This window comes from Neodothiora populina (genome assembly GCF_041146345.1).
Source record: "Neodothiora populina strain CPC 39397 chromosome Unknown canker_contig_17, whole genome shotgun sequence".
Lineage (NCBI taxonomy): Eukaryota > Fungi > Ascomycota > Dothideomycetes > Dothideales > Dothioraceae > Neodothiora > Neodothiora populina.
Genome location: NW_027191406.1, coordinates 952,929 through 968,302, shown reverse-complemented (window position 1 = coordinate 968,302; position 15,374 = coordinate 952,929). Strand labels below are relative to the sequence as shown.

Here is a 15,374-nt window from a genome sequence, read left to right as displayed (position 1 = left end):
AGCATTGAAGAGTGTATGCCTGATTATATTTCCCCGTAGAACTAAACTGCTGCTATTCGAAACAGCTATCAGTCGAGACTTTTCGAGAATATATGGATTCCATCCAAGTCCAGAACTGCCGCTCGCGAAAACATCCCCTACTTCACGTTGTGGGAATAAGTGCTGTCGTGGAGTGGAACCTATGAGACATGATTTTTGTCGATTGCGAGGAAATCCCAGGACAGTGTACGAACTGACGTTCGGCAACAGCCAGACGGGCCGTGGCTGCAGGCGCGGACGACCCTGCGTACTAGGTAATTATCACTTTGGGAGGCGGAAACCTTATGCAATTTGCCAGATCTATCCGTTTTGGGTAAGGTTGCTCATCGGCAGCCTAATGCCGGAGCCTCAATGGTCCCAAAACGGCTTTGGCACATCTCGCTCGGTAGCTGCGTTAGTGACTTTATTCCTTGTACGAACGACAACACCTATGCGGCGTTATAACAAGATGAGAATTCTCCGTGAACTCTTCCGCTTTCGCAGTATTGAATGCGCGGCAGAGATCATTAGGTGTCGTGAAGAGTGCAGAGCCTCGACCGCGTTTCGAGATCACAAGTAGCGTCCATCCTTCTCCCTCACCATAACGTGGAGCAAAGATGCTCTGGCGCAATACATTTGACAACAACTCCTAGCAAGGCAACTGTTGGATCATCACTTTCATGCGCTGTCGCGTATCGTGACCACATGGAAATGTCTCCGTTTGGTTTTGCTTGGATTACTGCCAGGAGGGTCGTGGAGTTTCTGACCGTTTCTTCAGACGTTGTCCGCCATCGACCGTTGCAGAATTCATATCGATAGCTCAAATCCTCTATTGTACGTTGTTTGTTGTCTCCACTTCAACGGTGTAAGGACTTTGTGTAGTATCCTTCACCAACACCTCCTACGTCTGAGGATACGGGCGACTATGATCAGCATCCATATAAATGGAGCCATGAATCCATGCATATTTTCGAATCATCACACTCAGCGACAATCTTCTTTCAGATCACCTGTATAATACTAATAACGGTTCGATCGTAGCCTAATATCTTTTAATCATGCGATCAACAGGGTTCGGTGTGAGCGCCGCTGCGTTTAGCATACTGTCCTTTGCTACTCCCAGTTCTGCATTCTTTCGTATGCCTTGTCCTGGCCGCGTTGTCACAGAGAGAGCCGATCCTATCGTCAACCCTGGTGGCGTGTCTGGACACGTTCACACTGTCAGTGGAGGTAAGCATAACAGCAACACCACTTCACAAGGCTCAGTCACTAATGAACGTAGGTAATGGTTTTAGTTTCTCAATGGATTACGAGCAGGCTCGTTCATCCTCTTGCTCTTCATGCCCTATCAAGGCAGATCTTTCCAACTACTGGACCCCCACACTTTACTATCAAGCTGAGAATGGAACGTTTCAATATGTTCCCCAATCCGGCGATGGTCCTGGTAGCTATGGTGGCATGACAGTGTATTACTTGTGAGTAGCAGTGGAGCACGTCTTAATCTTCTTCAGCTCATGTGATATAGGCAACGTGGAGGTCCTAATAACGACAAATTGAAGGCATACCCTGAAGGCTTCCGCATGATTGCAGGCGACCCATTCAAGCGCGCAGCTACTGATGACTTTCCTGGCAAAGCTGTCAGCTATGTGTGCCTTGACTACGAGGGAGAGTCCACATACACCAACAACTTCCCCACCAAGGAGTGCCCAGATGGTCTTCGTGCCCAGGTCTTCTTCCCATCTTGCTGGGATGGCGTGAATCTTGACTCCTCAGACCATAAGTCACACATGGCCTACCCCACCAAGTACTCTTACGACAACGGACCTTGCCCTGCCAGCCATCCTGTTCACATGATCTCAATCTTCTTCGAAGTCATCTACTCCACCGCAGGTTTCGAATGGTGGAACGGCACTCAGCAACCCTTCGTCTGGGCTAACGGAGACCCTACTGGATACGGCTACCACGGCGATTTCCTCAACGGTTGGGATGTAGATATTCTTCAGAACGCTACTGACCGATGCCTGAACGACAGCGGTCTTATTTCCGATTGCGATGTCTTCGATAATGCGCTTTTCACCAATTCACAAAGCAAGGCTTGTATTATCGCACCTGAAGTCAACGAGCAAGTCACTGGTCAGATGGATGCGCTGCCTGGATGTAACCCAGTGACTTGGGGCCCTGATGAGGCACCTACCCACTACGACACCTGTCCCAAGACCAACATCTCTTCGGCCAAGACCTATTACTCAAACGTTACCGGTTCAGAATACCTTGGTTGTGGCTCAGACACCTATGGTTCGCGCACATTGAACGCCACTGCCTTCACGTCGAAATCTCTCACTATTGAGTCTTGCTTGAAGTACTGTAACAGCAGAGGTTACCACTACTCTGGTGCCGAGAACGGAAAGGAGTGCTACTGTGGCGACAATATTCCATCTAACCGCGCTCCTGTTCCCGGTGTTCTTGGCAACTGCATTCAACCCTGTTCTGGCAACTCTACTCAGTACTGCGGTGGTACTAATTCCATCAGTTTGTACTACACTGCCAATGTTTCGACTCCTGCTCTCTGTCCTTCAGGCAACAATACCCAGTATACCAACCCCAACGGAACCACCTTCGTTCTTGAGTGTGGTATGGATCATGGTGGCTACGATATGACTATGGTATACACCGATGGTGGTATTCAGGGATGTATTGATGCCTGCGGCGCTACCGAGGGTTGCAAGGCTGTCAGTCTTTCGGGCCAAGCTTGTTACATGAAGAACACTATCAGCGTCCCCAAAGTCAGCTCGAATGTGCAAGCTGCGAAGCTTGTAGTTGCTGGATCTTCCTCTAGCTCGTCTATGGCCTCAAGCAGCAGCTCTGCAACAAGTAGCTCTTCTAAGGCTACCGGCACTACCGGCAGCAGCTCCTCCGTAAGCAGCTCTTCGAAGGCTACCAGCGCAACCAGCAGCAGCTCCTCCACAAGTAGCTCTTCGAGGGCTACTAGCATCTCTTCCACGAGCAGCTCCTCGAAGGTCACAACCAGCAGCAGCAGCAGCAGCAGCAGCTCGCAGACCTTGAGCACAAACAAGGCGGCCGTCGCAACATCGTCCGCCAAGGTGTCGACCAGCTCTACAGCCACTTCGTCTAGCACTTCGGCAGCAGCCTCGAGTGATGTTCCTCTTTGCCCAAGCCTGAACGCAACTATGTATACTGATCCCATCACCAACCTTAAATTCGAGGTCCAGTGCGGTACTGATCACTCGGGTGGTGACATGGGATCTGTCTATGTCAAGGACCTGAAGGCTTGCATTTCTGCATGCGCAAACACTACGAATTGCGTGTAAGTTTTACGTGCCACTCACATTCTTGGGACATTCCACTGACATATCTTATAGTGATGTGAGCATGTCTGGTTCAGCTTGCTACATGAAGAAATCCGTCGGTGCTGCTGTCTACAGCAACAGAGGTATCCACGGTGCCAAACTTATCGTGTCTTCCACCAGCAGCCCAGCTGTGCAGCAGAAGGTCGCCAGTTCGACCAAGGCATCATCAAGCAGCACCAAGACCACCTCATCGGTTCAGACGACCTCGTCGGTCAAGCCCACGTCATCAGTCAAGGCCACTTCATCGGTCAAGGCCAGCAGCAGCAGCAGCAAGATTGTCACATCTACCAGAAAGTAAGAGCCGGATCTCTGCTTGTTGTACACAATGGTACGCGAAATCGGAAAAGGAATTGAAAGATAAACACAGCACCATCAAGACTACATCGTCGGTCAAGCCCGCCTCGTCGGTCGAGACTACAGTTGTCAAGGCAGTCAAGCCAACTACCACTGCTAAGACAAGCTCGACCAAGAAAGCAACTTCTACCAATAAGATAACTTCTACAAAGAAGACAACTTCTACTCAGAAGACAACCTCGACCAAAAAAGTAACGTCTATCCACAAAACAACCTCGACCAGGAAAGCAACCTCGACTGAAGCAACCTCGACTGCCAGGATTAGCAGTAGCAGCAAGAAGACTGTCACATCTACCAAGAAGTAAGAGCTGGCTCTCTGCTCATTGTCTATCATGTCATAAGAACCATCAAAGAAAAGAAAAAGAAAAGGAAAAAACAGACAATTTAATAGAGGGATACATGGGTATGATTATAGAGCTTTACGGCAAATATATGATCTTGATGATCCATCGGAGCAGGACTTCACTCACATGTACTCCAGCGCTTTTCATGACTGATTTCAGCGTAAATCTGCTTTTAATATATAGCGCTAATAATTATTATTACATGACTTTCACTCATATCTCCTTTTCTATGCTATCCACAAGCAGTGTCTTCTCCATATCTCTTGCTCACAGCCTCGGCACTTCATCGACCACTGAAATGCAATAGGCAACACTCATGACCCAGAACCACAGCCCACGTTTTAAGAGAAAAAAAAGAACTAAGACATTGATGACGAGGTCCAATGCCCGTCGGAGATCTCTGTCTCACAAACCCCGAATTATCATCCAAAAGACGTTACACACACACCTGACCCCGAATCGCAGCCACAGCCCACAACGCCACAGGCGCACAATTCGGGCGTACAATGGCTGAAAGTGGCTCACCCACTCACAACATATGCGCCACCTTCCTCCACCGACCACGAGAGAATGACGTCTACCCATCCCACACAGAATGTCCACAGTGCAAACACAGGGTGCACACACAACGGCCAGGCGTACTTCCCGAGGCTTGCTTGTTGCGGTGCTCTGTGTCTGCGGTCCATCCGTTGGAACTGGTCGTTGGTTTAATGGCTTCATGGCTTTTTCCCGCACACATGAGCTTTTTCCGCATGGGCCTATTGGCGCTCGATTGGCTGGGCTTGGCTGTTACGAGAGCCTCGGATGAATTGACTATCCCTGACTCGCGCGCCTACGCTGATGGCCGATACGGCTGCGAGGATTTCCCGAGGCCCTTCGTGTCCACAAGGTATGAGGACACGGTGGTTGTGGGCAGGGCGATCCTGTCTTTGTGCGACTTACAGTATGACGCTTTCGGTCTCTTCTCTATTTCTGGGTCGTGGAATGGTACATTGAGGCTATGAATGGCATGGAAAGCTAGGAATTGGAGTGTGTTTTCTTCTTGCCTTTTTGCGGTTGATGTTAAAATTCTTATTGGAGTGAGGTGGTTAGATAGGTGGTATTTCTGATGTGATGGTGCTCTGATTGTTCGGTGTTTTTTACGTGAGATTGTTTTTTCTGCTCGCTATACATTCATGTTTAGAAGTCACAGGCTGAACTTGATTCCTCATTGGCATGTAATGAAAGAAGGATCGTCAAGGATTTGTCTTCCTATGGATATAGAGCCATTCACGAGCCAGGGAAAACAGAAGGGAATCGCACACCACACGACAAGAGTCCATGTCGCTTATCTCATAATCAATATTCCATCGTTTTCATTTCAGTGATTAATCTCCCCTTATGCTCTTGTTTACCATACACAATAGTGTGTCACTCTGCTGTCTCTACCTAGATCGGCATTACCTTCAGTGCCGAAAGTCGCTCTCCAAAAAGAAAAAAAAAGAAATGTCATTTCCACCATCACCATAGTCATGGTGCTACGGTTTGCTACCCTCATTGTGATCATTGCTGGCCGAAACCCCTTCTTGGAAGAGCGACTGTTGAATTTGGGCAAATGATTGCGGAGCCAGAGAGATGAGAAGGAATAAGGTCATGATAGGGCGACGTCTATGCCAAAGATTCTTGTCAAGCAGTCCTGGTATCGGCTTGACCTTACGCACCTGTGCAGGCAAAGTATCGACCCTGACAAACGCATGACTCAAATAGATCAAGATAAACGAGGATACAAGAACTTCCTCGCCACCAGGAAGAATCGGTTGAGCTTAGCGAACGACGATCATGTCGTGCAGACTGCGAAGATCTGACACCCTGGAAGCGCTGAAATGCGCTCAACAAGCCCTTCAATGACTCGCGTTAACCACCCAGGACACTCCAAATAATGCATATGCTCCATTCGCTTTACACCGGCCGTAAGAATGCGCAGTAATGACAGCGAGCTTGATCTTTGATGCTGCTCGAATCGCTTCATGAATCTGGCTATTCCACTTCATCTGATCTCTGTGGAGTCTGTTCCTCAACTGATTGCGCATCGCCCTCTTCTGTCGTTACAGGCGTGTCTTGTTGCTTAGAAGACTGAGCATCGTCGTCATTCTGTCGATCAGCTTCTTGCTCCGCAGCCATCCTCTGCTGTTCTTGAGTCTGCTTGCTGTCCGTGTCTTCCTTCAATTGTGGGTCGTCGCTAACAGCGGCTATCTTCACCTCCTCGCTGGGGTTTGACATGGGCTGTCTCTCACTTTCGGGCTCTGTGTCTGCCGCGAAGACGTCTGCCTGAGACTCCTCGAACCAGCCACCTCGTTCCCATTCGCCGGTCCGGTATAAATTGCGTCGTCGAATGTCTCGATCTACTATACCAGTCAAAATTTCGGAGAGGCGAGGGAATGAAATCGGCTTCAATATCCAGCCATCGAACCCAGCGTCAATGTATTTCTGTCGATCTCTTTCCAAAAGCGAGGCCGATACAGCTATAACAGGGATGCGTCCATTTAATGATGCTCTCTTGGACAATGTATGCGAAGGTGTCGTTTTCTCGAGGGAACGAATCATCTTCGTCGACGTCAAACCATCAACAATGGGCATCTGAGACGCAGAGTCAGTCAGTAAGTATAATCTTGTAGTTGAGATCCGTAGCACTTACCTGCATGTCCATCAGGACCACATCGAAATAGCCACCTTTGTCTCCGTGTAGACTCGAGCATTCTTCTCCATTAGTTGTCAGATAGGTTTCGTGACCCATTTTGTCCAGCCTTTTCTTGATGATTCTGCTGTTGACCGGATCATCTTCTGCCACGAGCACACGTAAGTGATCAGCAGTGGGTGGCTGTTGTTCGCTATGATCCTGATCCTGAGACCCCGTGTTCTTCTCGATCGCGAATTGTGGCGGGCGTGTTTCAATATGCGCCGTAGGAGACGTAGCATCGAGCTCATCGGGCATTCTGACGGCTCTGATGGGAGTTCTTTGGTCCTGCACAGAGCTTTGTCCGGGAGGATCAGCGTATTGCTGCCGTGACTGTTCTGGCAGGCTCGCGACATCGGTGCTGTGAGATCGTGGTCGGAGCGGACCTCCACCAGAAAGAGCGGCAGAAGTGCTACTTCTGTGGTCAAGTCTCGGCCTCGGCATGCTACCCTTACTACTAGCTCGATGAGTCAGAGATCGATCCGGTGCACTCGCAGTCTCCATTGGTGCTTGAATGGCATCGATCAGCCTATCAGCCTCGCTTCGTGCCGATGACGCACTAGCAACACTTCGATTTGACTTCAAACTCCGAAGACTGCGTTTGCTGTGAACACTTTCCTGACTCGTCCTGCGACTCATTATTGTCCCCTCGGCCGAACTGCGTCGCGGTTTCACAAGCGTCACTTCACCAGTATCGAATGATCCCATGTCACCGTGAGGGGTCTCTGAGCCCGAGGTTGAGCCCGAAATGGACGAAGGGCGACCGACAGACTGCTGTTGCGGCTCGGAGTCCGGAAGGTCGAATGGGAATTGAAGGACAAATCTGGAGCCTTTGTTTTCTTCTGACTTCAATCTCATCTGCCCATTCATGTTCCTAACGATACGCGCAACCACTGCAAGACCAAGACCAAGTGTACGTTTGTGTTCGGACTTCTGGTCTGCTTCGATACGGCTGTCCTCGGGTTGCTTGGGACCATCGAGCATGTCAATAGCTTCGCTCTGCACTTGCTCGAGCTCGCGGAACAGTGAATCAAGTTTCTTGTCACTCATGCCAGCACCGGTATCTTGGACGCTGACTTCCACTTCAACGTGCCGTTCATCACGAGAGGCCAGATACATCTGAACCTCGACACCACCGCGTATCGTGTTCTGAATGGCATTGGCGGTAATGTTGGAAATTGCCTGGCGAATTTTCCTTTGGTCGCCAATGACATGCTTTGGTAGCCCAGGGTGTTCTACCACTTCAAAGTCAATTTGCTTTCGTCGTGCATCGCCTGAGAATGGCTCGGTCGCTTCTTTGAGCGTTGACGAAAGATCAAAGACCTCCTCCTTTATCAGCTCACCGCCTTCCTCTGTCTTGGTGAGGTCGAGAAGATCATTGATAACGTAGATAAGAGACTTCGAAGCTGAGTGAGACTTGGAGAGATTCTCGCGCGTCTCTTGATCTAGTGCTCCTTCCAAAGCTATTTCGAGGTAGTTGATGATCGCGTTGAGCGGCGTCCGAACTTCGTGAGCTGAATTAGCCAGCAACAGTCTAGTCAACTGGCTGTTGTGTAGTGCCGCCTCTTTCTGTCGCCAGACGTCAATGAATTTACCGTAGACAAGACAGAGCACGGCGGCAGTCTCGATCTCTTCTTCGGTCCACTCTCGACACTTGCCGACGACCGTTTCGCTCCAGGTACGGAAACTCTTCCTCGGCTCTAAATATCCCTCGGTGCCCTCCTTGATGAACTTCTCATAAGGATTGCCAGCCCACTTGACTTCCTTTAATTGACCTTTACGGAAGAAAACAATGAAGTCTTGACCTCCGCTGGAGAGTGGAACCAAGAGGAGACCAGCTATGACGCGAAATCCAGGGGCGTAGCGAAGGTCCGGGAAGTCGAGGCGCAGATCTTGCGATGTCATCACATTTGTTACTCTACGCATCCGAAGATACTCGAGCATCGCCAGGGCCTCCTGTGAATGCTCCAAGTGACCAAGAATCTTGGTCTCGTCGCGTATAGACAGCATGCCAAAATCTGCATCAAAGAGCTTCAATAGGTCATCTGATGAGGCGATGATGTATCCAGAAGGATTGTTTGAGGTCGGTACTGTGTTGATGAGCTTGCGTGCTTGTAGACGAGAAGCATACGACAGCCGCTCGATGTTGCGAGACGCAGTCTCCCCAACCAATCGACACATCTTGCGAATTGGGAAGGAAACGCGCATGCCGCGAGATCCGTATGAATGACAAGCGATCAAACCCCAGAGCTCATCGAAAGCGCTGATTGAGATCGACATGGACGATCGGACAGCCATATTGGTGAGATATTTGAGATGAATTGGTGACATGGCGCGGAGGTAAGAATAAGTGAGGTCTAGGGGAGTTTCTAGATCCTCAACAGTGCGGCACACAAGACGAGCAGTTTCCTGGTCGCGGTCGTATAACATTCGTACTTTGTTCAGCTTGTAAAGGTCGCGGGCCTGTTTAGGGATGTCAGATGCTGGGAAATTAAGCCCTTTGTAGAGGTCTTTGGTGGCTCGGGGATCCACAAGTTCGGTAACGACACGGCCATTCCATTGACTGTCGAACTGGTAAATCATGACGCGGTGGAAACCTGTCAACTCTTTGACTACACCGACTAGGATTTTGAGGAACTTCTCGAGATTCGGCGCAGCAGCAAGTTGCTCTTGCACCTGCGACATGATGTTGAAGACCTCCATGGCTGCAGCTTCTCCTTTACGCTTCCTTGCACTGCGAAGTACCCTCAGAGGTCGACTGGAGTTTTCGGTACTCTCGGCGAGCTCTTGTGGCGTTGGATCGCTTTGTAATGTATCTTCGGGCGGCTCCTCGCCATGCTCGCTGGTCGGCACCAGAGGATGCACCGCGTCGTCCTCCAATTCAAATTCACATATGACAAGGTTAGGGTTGCGCTCGTTGATGTGCATTGCGCACCAGAGCTTTTGCACCTTACGCTGGGGTGATCGGATGGACATGGTGAAGACCTCAGGCCCGTTTGTGGTGACATCAGCGTCCTCATCTCGGATAAAGTCGACATGGTCCAGTAGATTATCGGTCTGCTCTTCAGATAGAATATCCGTGAAGCTTTCCAGAGCGAATAGCTGCTTTGGGGAATAGCCGATCATTCTCTTCGAATTCTCGCTCACAATTTTGACGACGAGTTTACCTTCAGCCTCCTCCTCAAAAGCGATTAGAAGACCAAACCCTTGCACAGCGCCAGGAATGTGAATCGGCTCATCCTCACATCTCTGAAGAGTTTCACCATCTCTGCCGGTAATGATAGCATGACCACCTTCGGATACGACGTGCTTGAACCTTGCAGTGATGAGCCCCGTGCCTGTTTCGTCCAAGTCACTCTGAGTACTCTTGATCGATCCTGCCTGAAGTGACGGTTGCTGAGAGCTGGAGCCTATTGTTGTGCGTTCACTCGCAGGCCTGTTGGCGGCGATATCCTGAAAGACTTGGGGCGGATGTCGGTGTTGTTGATCGCCACTTTTTGATTGTCCGCCGCTCGTTGAGGTAGAACCCTGCCGGCTGCGGTCGTCCTGCTCGACGGATAATGCAGCGTCTGATTTGTAGTCTTCGTTCTTCATCGGCTTGGCGGGGGTGTTCTGGACGGACTTGTCTGAATGACTGGCAACACTATACCTTCTGTTTTGGGATGCATGGTAACCAAAGTAGCCGCCACCGCTAGTGTCGGAGCGATGTGACGGTGTAGGAGTAGGATCGACCGACACAACGGACCTGATAGGGAAGACTCTATCAGTTGCACCAGGACTTAGAGCATCGGTGTTCTGAGACGAGGTGGTGACACCTCCGCCTGGTTGGCCCGCGGTGTCTGTTTGGTATCTCGAAGCATCCGACCGGGGCTGATGCCTCGTGGTAGCAGAGGCTACCGGCTCATCTGCGTGAGGCGACGCTGTGTCACTCTCGACAGGAGACAGTGAGGAAGTAAAGCCCGCTGCTGCGCCATGCCGCTCCCTGGGCGAAGAGTCCGGCCGCATGCCGCGCGATGTGCCTTGAGGGTGTGCGGCAGAGGGTTGCCAGACTCGGCTCGTGTGAGTCAGTACGATGGCAGTCTCCTGCGTGGGAGGGAGCCAGATTTGTAATTCAGAGTCGAGGTTGTCGGGTCGCAGCTGTGTGCGCGGGGGCCGATTCTATCGGCACCTAATAGCGCCTTTTGCCACCCACCTCTTGACCTGTTGTCGATTGGGACTGCTATCGCGCCAGCATATGCAATGCCGTGAGAGCGCTTCGAAGAGCACAGCGCTGTGTGGTATGATCAAGTCAGAGACCTGACGACCTGAGGATGAAGAGGTCGCGACACGAGGTCGACAGCAGCGTGGCGCAGAGGGGTGCGACGTTAGGTTGTGTTGTGCGGACTGAACTCCACAAATGGACCGGGAAAGGAAAACGCAAACTCAATCTCGAATATCGGCAGTAGGTGATGATGCCTGCACTTGACACACACACACACGCACACGCACACTCGTAGCCCGTCGCTGGCCCTCTGTCCGTAACGCTGGGTACGGGAACGGGGAAGAGAGAGACTGGGAGCGAGAGAGAAACGGTGCTGATCGAAACAACTGCTTTGCCACGTTGATATGAATTTGGTTCGGCAAGGGAATCAAAGCGAAAATAACCTCTTGGTTGAGATGAAGCGGCGGGAAGCTGCCACGCCGAAGCCAAGGATCCCGATTCAAGTCCCACGTCTAAAGGTCCATACAGTACGATGCGAGGTTTCACTGTTTTTTCTGTCTTGACACTCGCCCAAGGGAAAGGTCGAGGCCAGACCAGCACAGAGTGGGAACGGAGAACTTTGTTCACTCCTCTACCCTAGCAGAGCCTCAGCAGAGCCGCAAGGCATTAACAAAGGGAGCCCGTGGGGACGAAGGATCCAGAATTGGTTGAAAGAAGCAACGCGCAAACAGCATGAATGCGATCAACGTGGAGAGTGCTGATCTGCGCAAGCAGCGACTGTGCATTGTGCAGTGTGCAGGCAGATTCTTCCCACTACCCGCATTCTTTTTACGGTACAAGTATTGCGCGGTACTCTGTGCCTTAGTTTACCCACGTACATTAGTACCTTACCTCTTGCGTGCTACATGACTTGCGGTTGCTTTCTCGTAAGGTACTGTACGGTATGCTGTACATTCATGTCCCCCCGTTGGTCTATACTGTGCTCCACCACCAGCCCGGTAAAGTACCGGTACTTTGAAATTACTCTGTGTATACACGCGGCGCCACAGCCGTCAAGTCACACTGACAGAATCCACGCTGACGACCTTGAGGCCGCCACACCCTTGTCCCCCTGCAGCACTTCGTGACCAGCAGATCGCCGACCGTGTGTTAAAGCACCGAGGAGCTGGACTAACGGGTTTTGGGGCCTGTGCGTGGGCCAAGTTTCAGACGCATCCACTCGCACCCAAGATATCTTCGTCCGTGCTCATGCTTGTGCCTGTCATCAGGTTCTTCCCTATGCTCACTCTGCCTTTATTTCCTAGGCGGGAAGTCGCTCTGTATTGACGAGGATTCAATACAAAAGTGACATTGTTGGACATTGGGCAGAACCTGTTATAGTGCAGATGCGGTACTGTATCGTACGCCTTGTTGAGGGAGTGCAGCCTGGGAAGTCTACCGTTACACACCGTCCACTGCCCCACCCATCGGACCCTCTATGGATCTATCTTGCATCGACGCAGGATCTGATTACTTTATCTCACATTGTATTTCGCCGTTCGTTACATTTCCCGGGAAAGGTCAATTCAATTGCCCTCAGCGGAAGCTTAGATCACAGTCGCCGAGCCTACCACATATGGGGAAAGAGTCGAGTCTGACCGAGCCGAGAGTTCCGGGAATCGCAGCGTCTGGTGATCGAAATGTGACGCAGCACCACTCCATGTGCCAGCAAGAGTTACCTTATACCCTAAGGTACCTTGCCTTAGTCTGTAGTACAGTCTGTGTTGCAAGCTACAGTGAGGTATGCACCCGTGTTTATTCAGCATATAATCATTCGTCTGGGGCTCTCCGTACAGTGTCTATCAAGTTGTGATGGTTACCTGACTGTACGTCCAGTCCTGCCTCGGTGGCACGGGCAATTGTTCACGTGCTGTGCGTAGCCTTATTTGCGCATTCACGTGCCTGCCTTAGAGGCACCCTACCCTTATCGGCTCTTATCGTCAGGATGCTTGGTATGATCACGAACCTAAGCCCTTCGGTGTCGTCAGACCACAATCTCACCTTCGACTCCATATTCTTACCTACCCCTCTATTACTTTGTGTTTCTCGTTATCCCCGGATATCATCAACCTCGTCCACATTATCATCCTCACTCTGTCCATTTCTGGCTGTCAAGCCAGACTCCTCACCCATCAGCTTATAGAGACGCCGCAGCACCTGCGGACCATCACCGGCATCAATAGCTACTATACACCACTGAGACCCAGGGTCACCTCGCTACCATAAGCAACAGCGATCAGACCTGATCATCGGACACAAGAGCAAGACCGAAAGGTAGTGGCGGTGTTGCAAAAATGAGTAGTCCAAAGCGTCGGATCGAAACAGACGTAGGTCCAAGCAGCATACTGGCGATCGGGGTGAAGAATACGCTGCTGACAGATCTTGTTATGCGTAACAGGTCATGAAGTAGGTCGTAGTCGACAAGTACAATAATCTGCAAGTACTGACATAATGGCAGGATGTATGTACAATCACTTGCATAGTCGCGTCGAGGGCGTTGAAGGTCCGAGCGAATCTACATACTGACCAAGAGCACCAGGCTCATGAGTGATTATGAGGTTACTCTAGTCAACGATAACAGTATGACTTCCCTTTAACAAATGATGGCACTTGCAGCTGTTCAATTCGCTACATTTTGTAAAAGCATCCTACTGATTTACTTTGATAGTGTCAGTTTTCCTACGCAATAACATCGTCGCAAAAGTCTCTCCATCTGACTGACCATAATTAGGCAAGAGTTTTATGTTCGGTTCAAGGGACCTGAAGAGAGTACGGACAGCATCGCAAAGGATCGAGACGGCGCTGACATCTCCTAGCACCTTTTGCCGGCGGACTATGGAAGATACACGTGGAGCTACCTGATCAGTACCCTTACAAGAGTCCAAGTATCGGATTTGTTAATCGCATATTCCACCCAAACATCGATGAATTGTAAGATGCCCTATGTACCTATACCTTATGGTCCTCCGTGTCCGTATATGAATAGAGCTGACCATCGTTCCTCATCTCTAGGTCGGGCAGTGTTTGTCTCGATGTGATCAACCAAACCTGGTCGCCGATGTACGACATGGTCAACATCTTTGAGGTTTTCCTTCCACAACTACTCCGATATCCAAACCCGACGGATCCGCTCAACGGAGAAGCCGCGGCATTGATGATGAGGGATCCGAAAAATTACGATGTAAAGGTCAAAGGTAAGAGGATGGGAAGCATACAGAACAGTCGAAGATTACTGGCATACTGATGAAAGGTAGAATACGTGACCAAGTATGCGTCCAAGGAGGCCGCAGACGACGCGGGAGAGGACTCGGAGGACGATGACGAGATGAGCAGCGTAGGAAGTTATGACAGTGCGGACGATGAAGAGCCAGCCGGGACCATGGACGAGGTGTGATCGTGCTGACAGTAATATCTCTGGACGAACCGAGGTTCGCATATTTTATAACACTTCGAGCGCGCGGACCGGTAGTAGGCATTCACTTTGGCGCATGGGTTTCTATATCATGGGGAAATTGGAAGCATGGTTATTAGCACAACAGCAGCATCCTCGTCCTAGGGTCGAGCTCCAACGTTTCCCATAAAACTTGCCGAGCTTGTACTTGTATAGGGCTACCCTGAGTGGGGCTGCTTGCCGGCGGAGAGGAACCTCCTCCCCGGGAACACCCTCAGCAGGACAGAAAAGTGCAGCACACAGGGCAGGCAAGGTAAGGTACAGTACCTTAGGTATCATAGTTCAGCTACTGCTGTGGGCCGCTGGGTACATGGGTAGCCAAGCCCTTCCAGAAGTCTGCAAGATGTTTCGATGGCATACAAAAGAGAGCTAAGGTGCATGCAGCATCTGATATACTTCTCACCCTTTTGTGCATATCCGCAAGTACAAGTTGTTGTTTGGTGACATTACATGCGAGGCACCCGAGGTACCGTCGCAGTAGAGAAGGGACAGTGGTAAAATAATGAGAGATATGGCGGCGAACGGCGGGCTAAGGACAAAACTCCGGAACAGAGCTGAGACCCGAGTCGTGTCCAGCGGAACCCGCTGATGATGATAATGTTAGATGAAGTAAGCTGAGATAAGTCATGACCCTCGGTTTGCAAAGGGCTACAGATGAGATGTACCACAGTTGTTTGCGTTGCTGGTAATCTACCAGACTCATGGGTCAGATATGCACGCTCACGCTTCTAGACACTGGCTGCACACGTGGCAACAGGTCTTGTTCGTTCGGAAGTGTAGAGTCAGTCGACACCAGGCTGATCCACAAAGGCGTAAACAGAATGCCTGGCCAATGCCACCATTTATGGAAATTCGTGAAATAAGATATTCGAGTAAGAAGCGAAGC

General features: G+C 50.6%; 3 protein-coding genes across 5 annotated transcripts; 2 read left to right on the top strand and 1 right to left on the bottom strand.

Annotated features, from left to right (window-relative positions):
- Positions 1 to 1,076: 1,076 nt before the first annotated feature.
- AAFC00_004238 (uncharacterized protein) lies at positions 1,077 to 4,045 on the top strand (the record flags this gene model as incomplete). Of its 3 annotated transcripts, none has more annotated exons than XM_069348147.1 (5): positions 1,077 to 1,248; positions 1,301 to 1,493; positions 1,544 to 3,343; positions 3,399 to 3,680; positions 3,964 to 4,045. In XM_069348147.1, the coding sequence occupies 5 exons, from the start codon at positions 1,077 to 1,079 to the stop codon at positions 4,043 to 4,045; spliced, it is 2,529 nt and encodes an 842-aa protein (XP_069202395.1). The 3 variants fall into 3 exon arrangements, with proteins under 3 accessions (XP_069202395.1, XP_069202396.1, XP_069202397.1); XM_069343847.1 differs by having other exon boundaries at positions 3,754 to 4,045; XM_069343848.1 differs by lacking the exon at positions 3,964 to 4,045 and having other exon boundaries at positions 3,399 to 3,684.
- A 2,055-nt stretch (positions 4,046 to 6,100) lies between these two features.
- AAFC00_004237 (uncharacterized protein) lies at positions 6,101 to 10,802 on the bottom strand (the record flags this gene model as incomplete). Its single annotated transcript, XM_069343846.1, has 2 exons — positions 6,101 to 6,700; positions 6,759 to 10,802. 2 exons carry the CDS (start codon positions 10,800 to 10,802, stop codon positions 6,101 to 6,103), a joined length of 4,644 nt encoding a protein of 1,547 aa, XP_069202394.1.
- Positions 10,803 to 14,095: 3,293 nt separating this feature from the next.
- AAFC00_004236 (uncharacterized protein) lies at positions 14,096 to 14,431 on the top strand (the record flags this gene model as incomplete). Its single annotated transcript, XM_069343845.1, has 2 exons — positions 14,096 to 14,231; positions 14,292 to 14,431. The coding sequence occupies 2 exons, from the start codon at positions 14,096 to 14,098 to the stop codon at positions 14,429 to 14,431; spliced, it is 276 nt and encodes a 91-aa protein (XP_069202393.1).
- Positions 14,432 to 15,374: the final 943 nt, after the last annotated feature.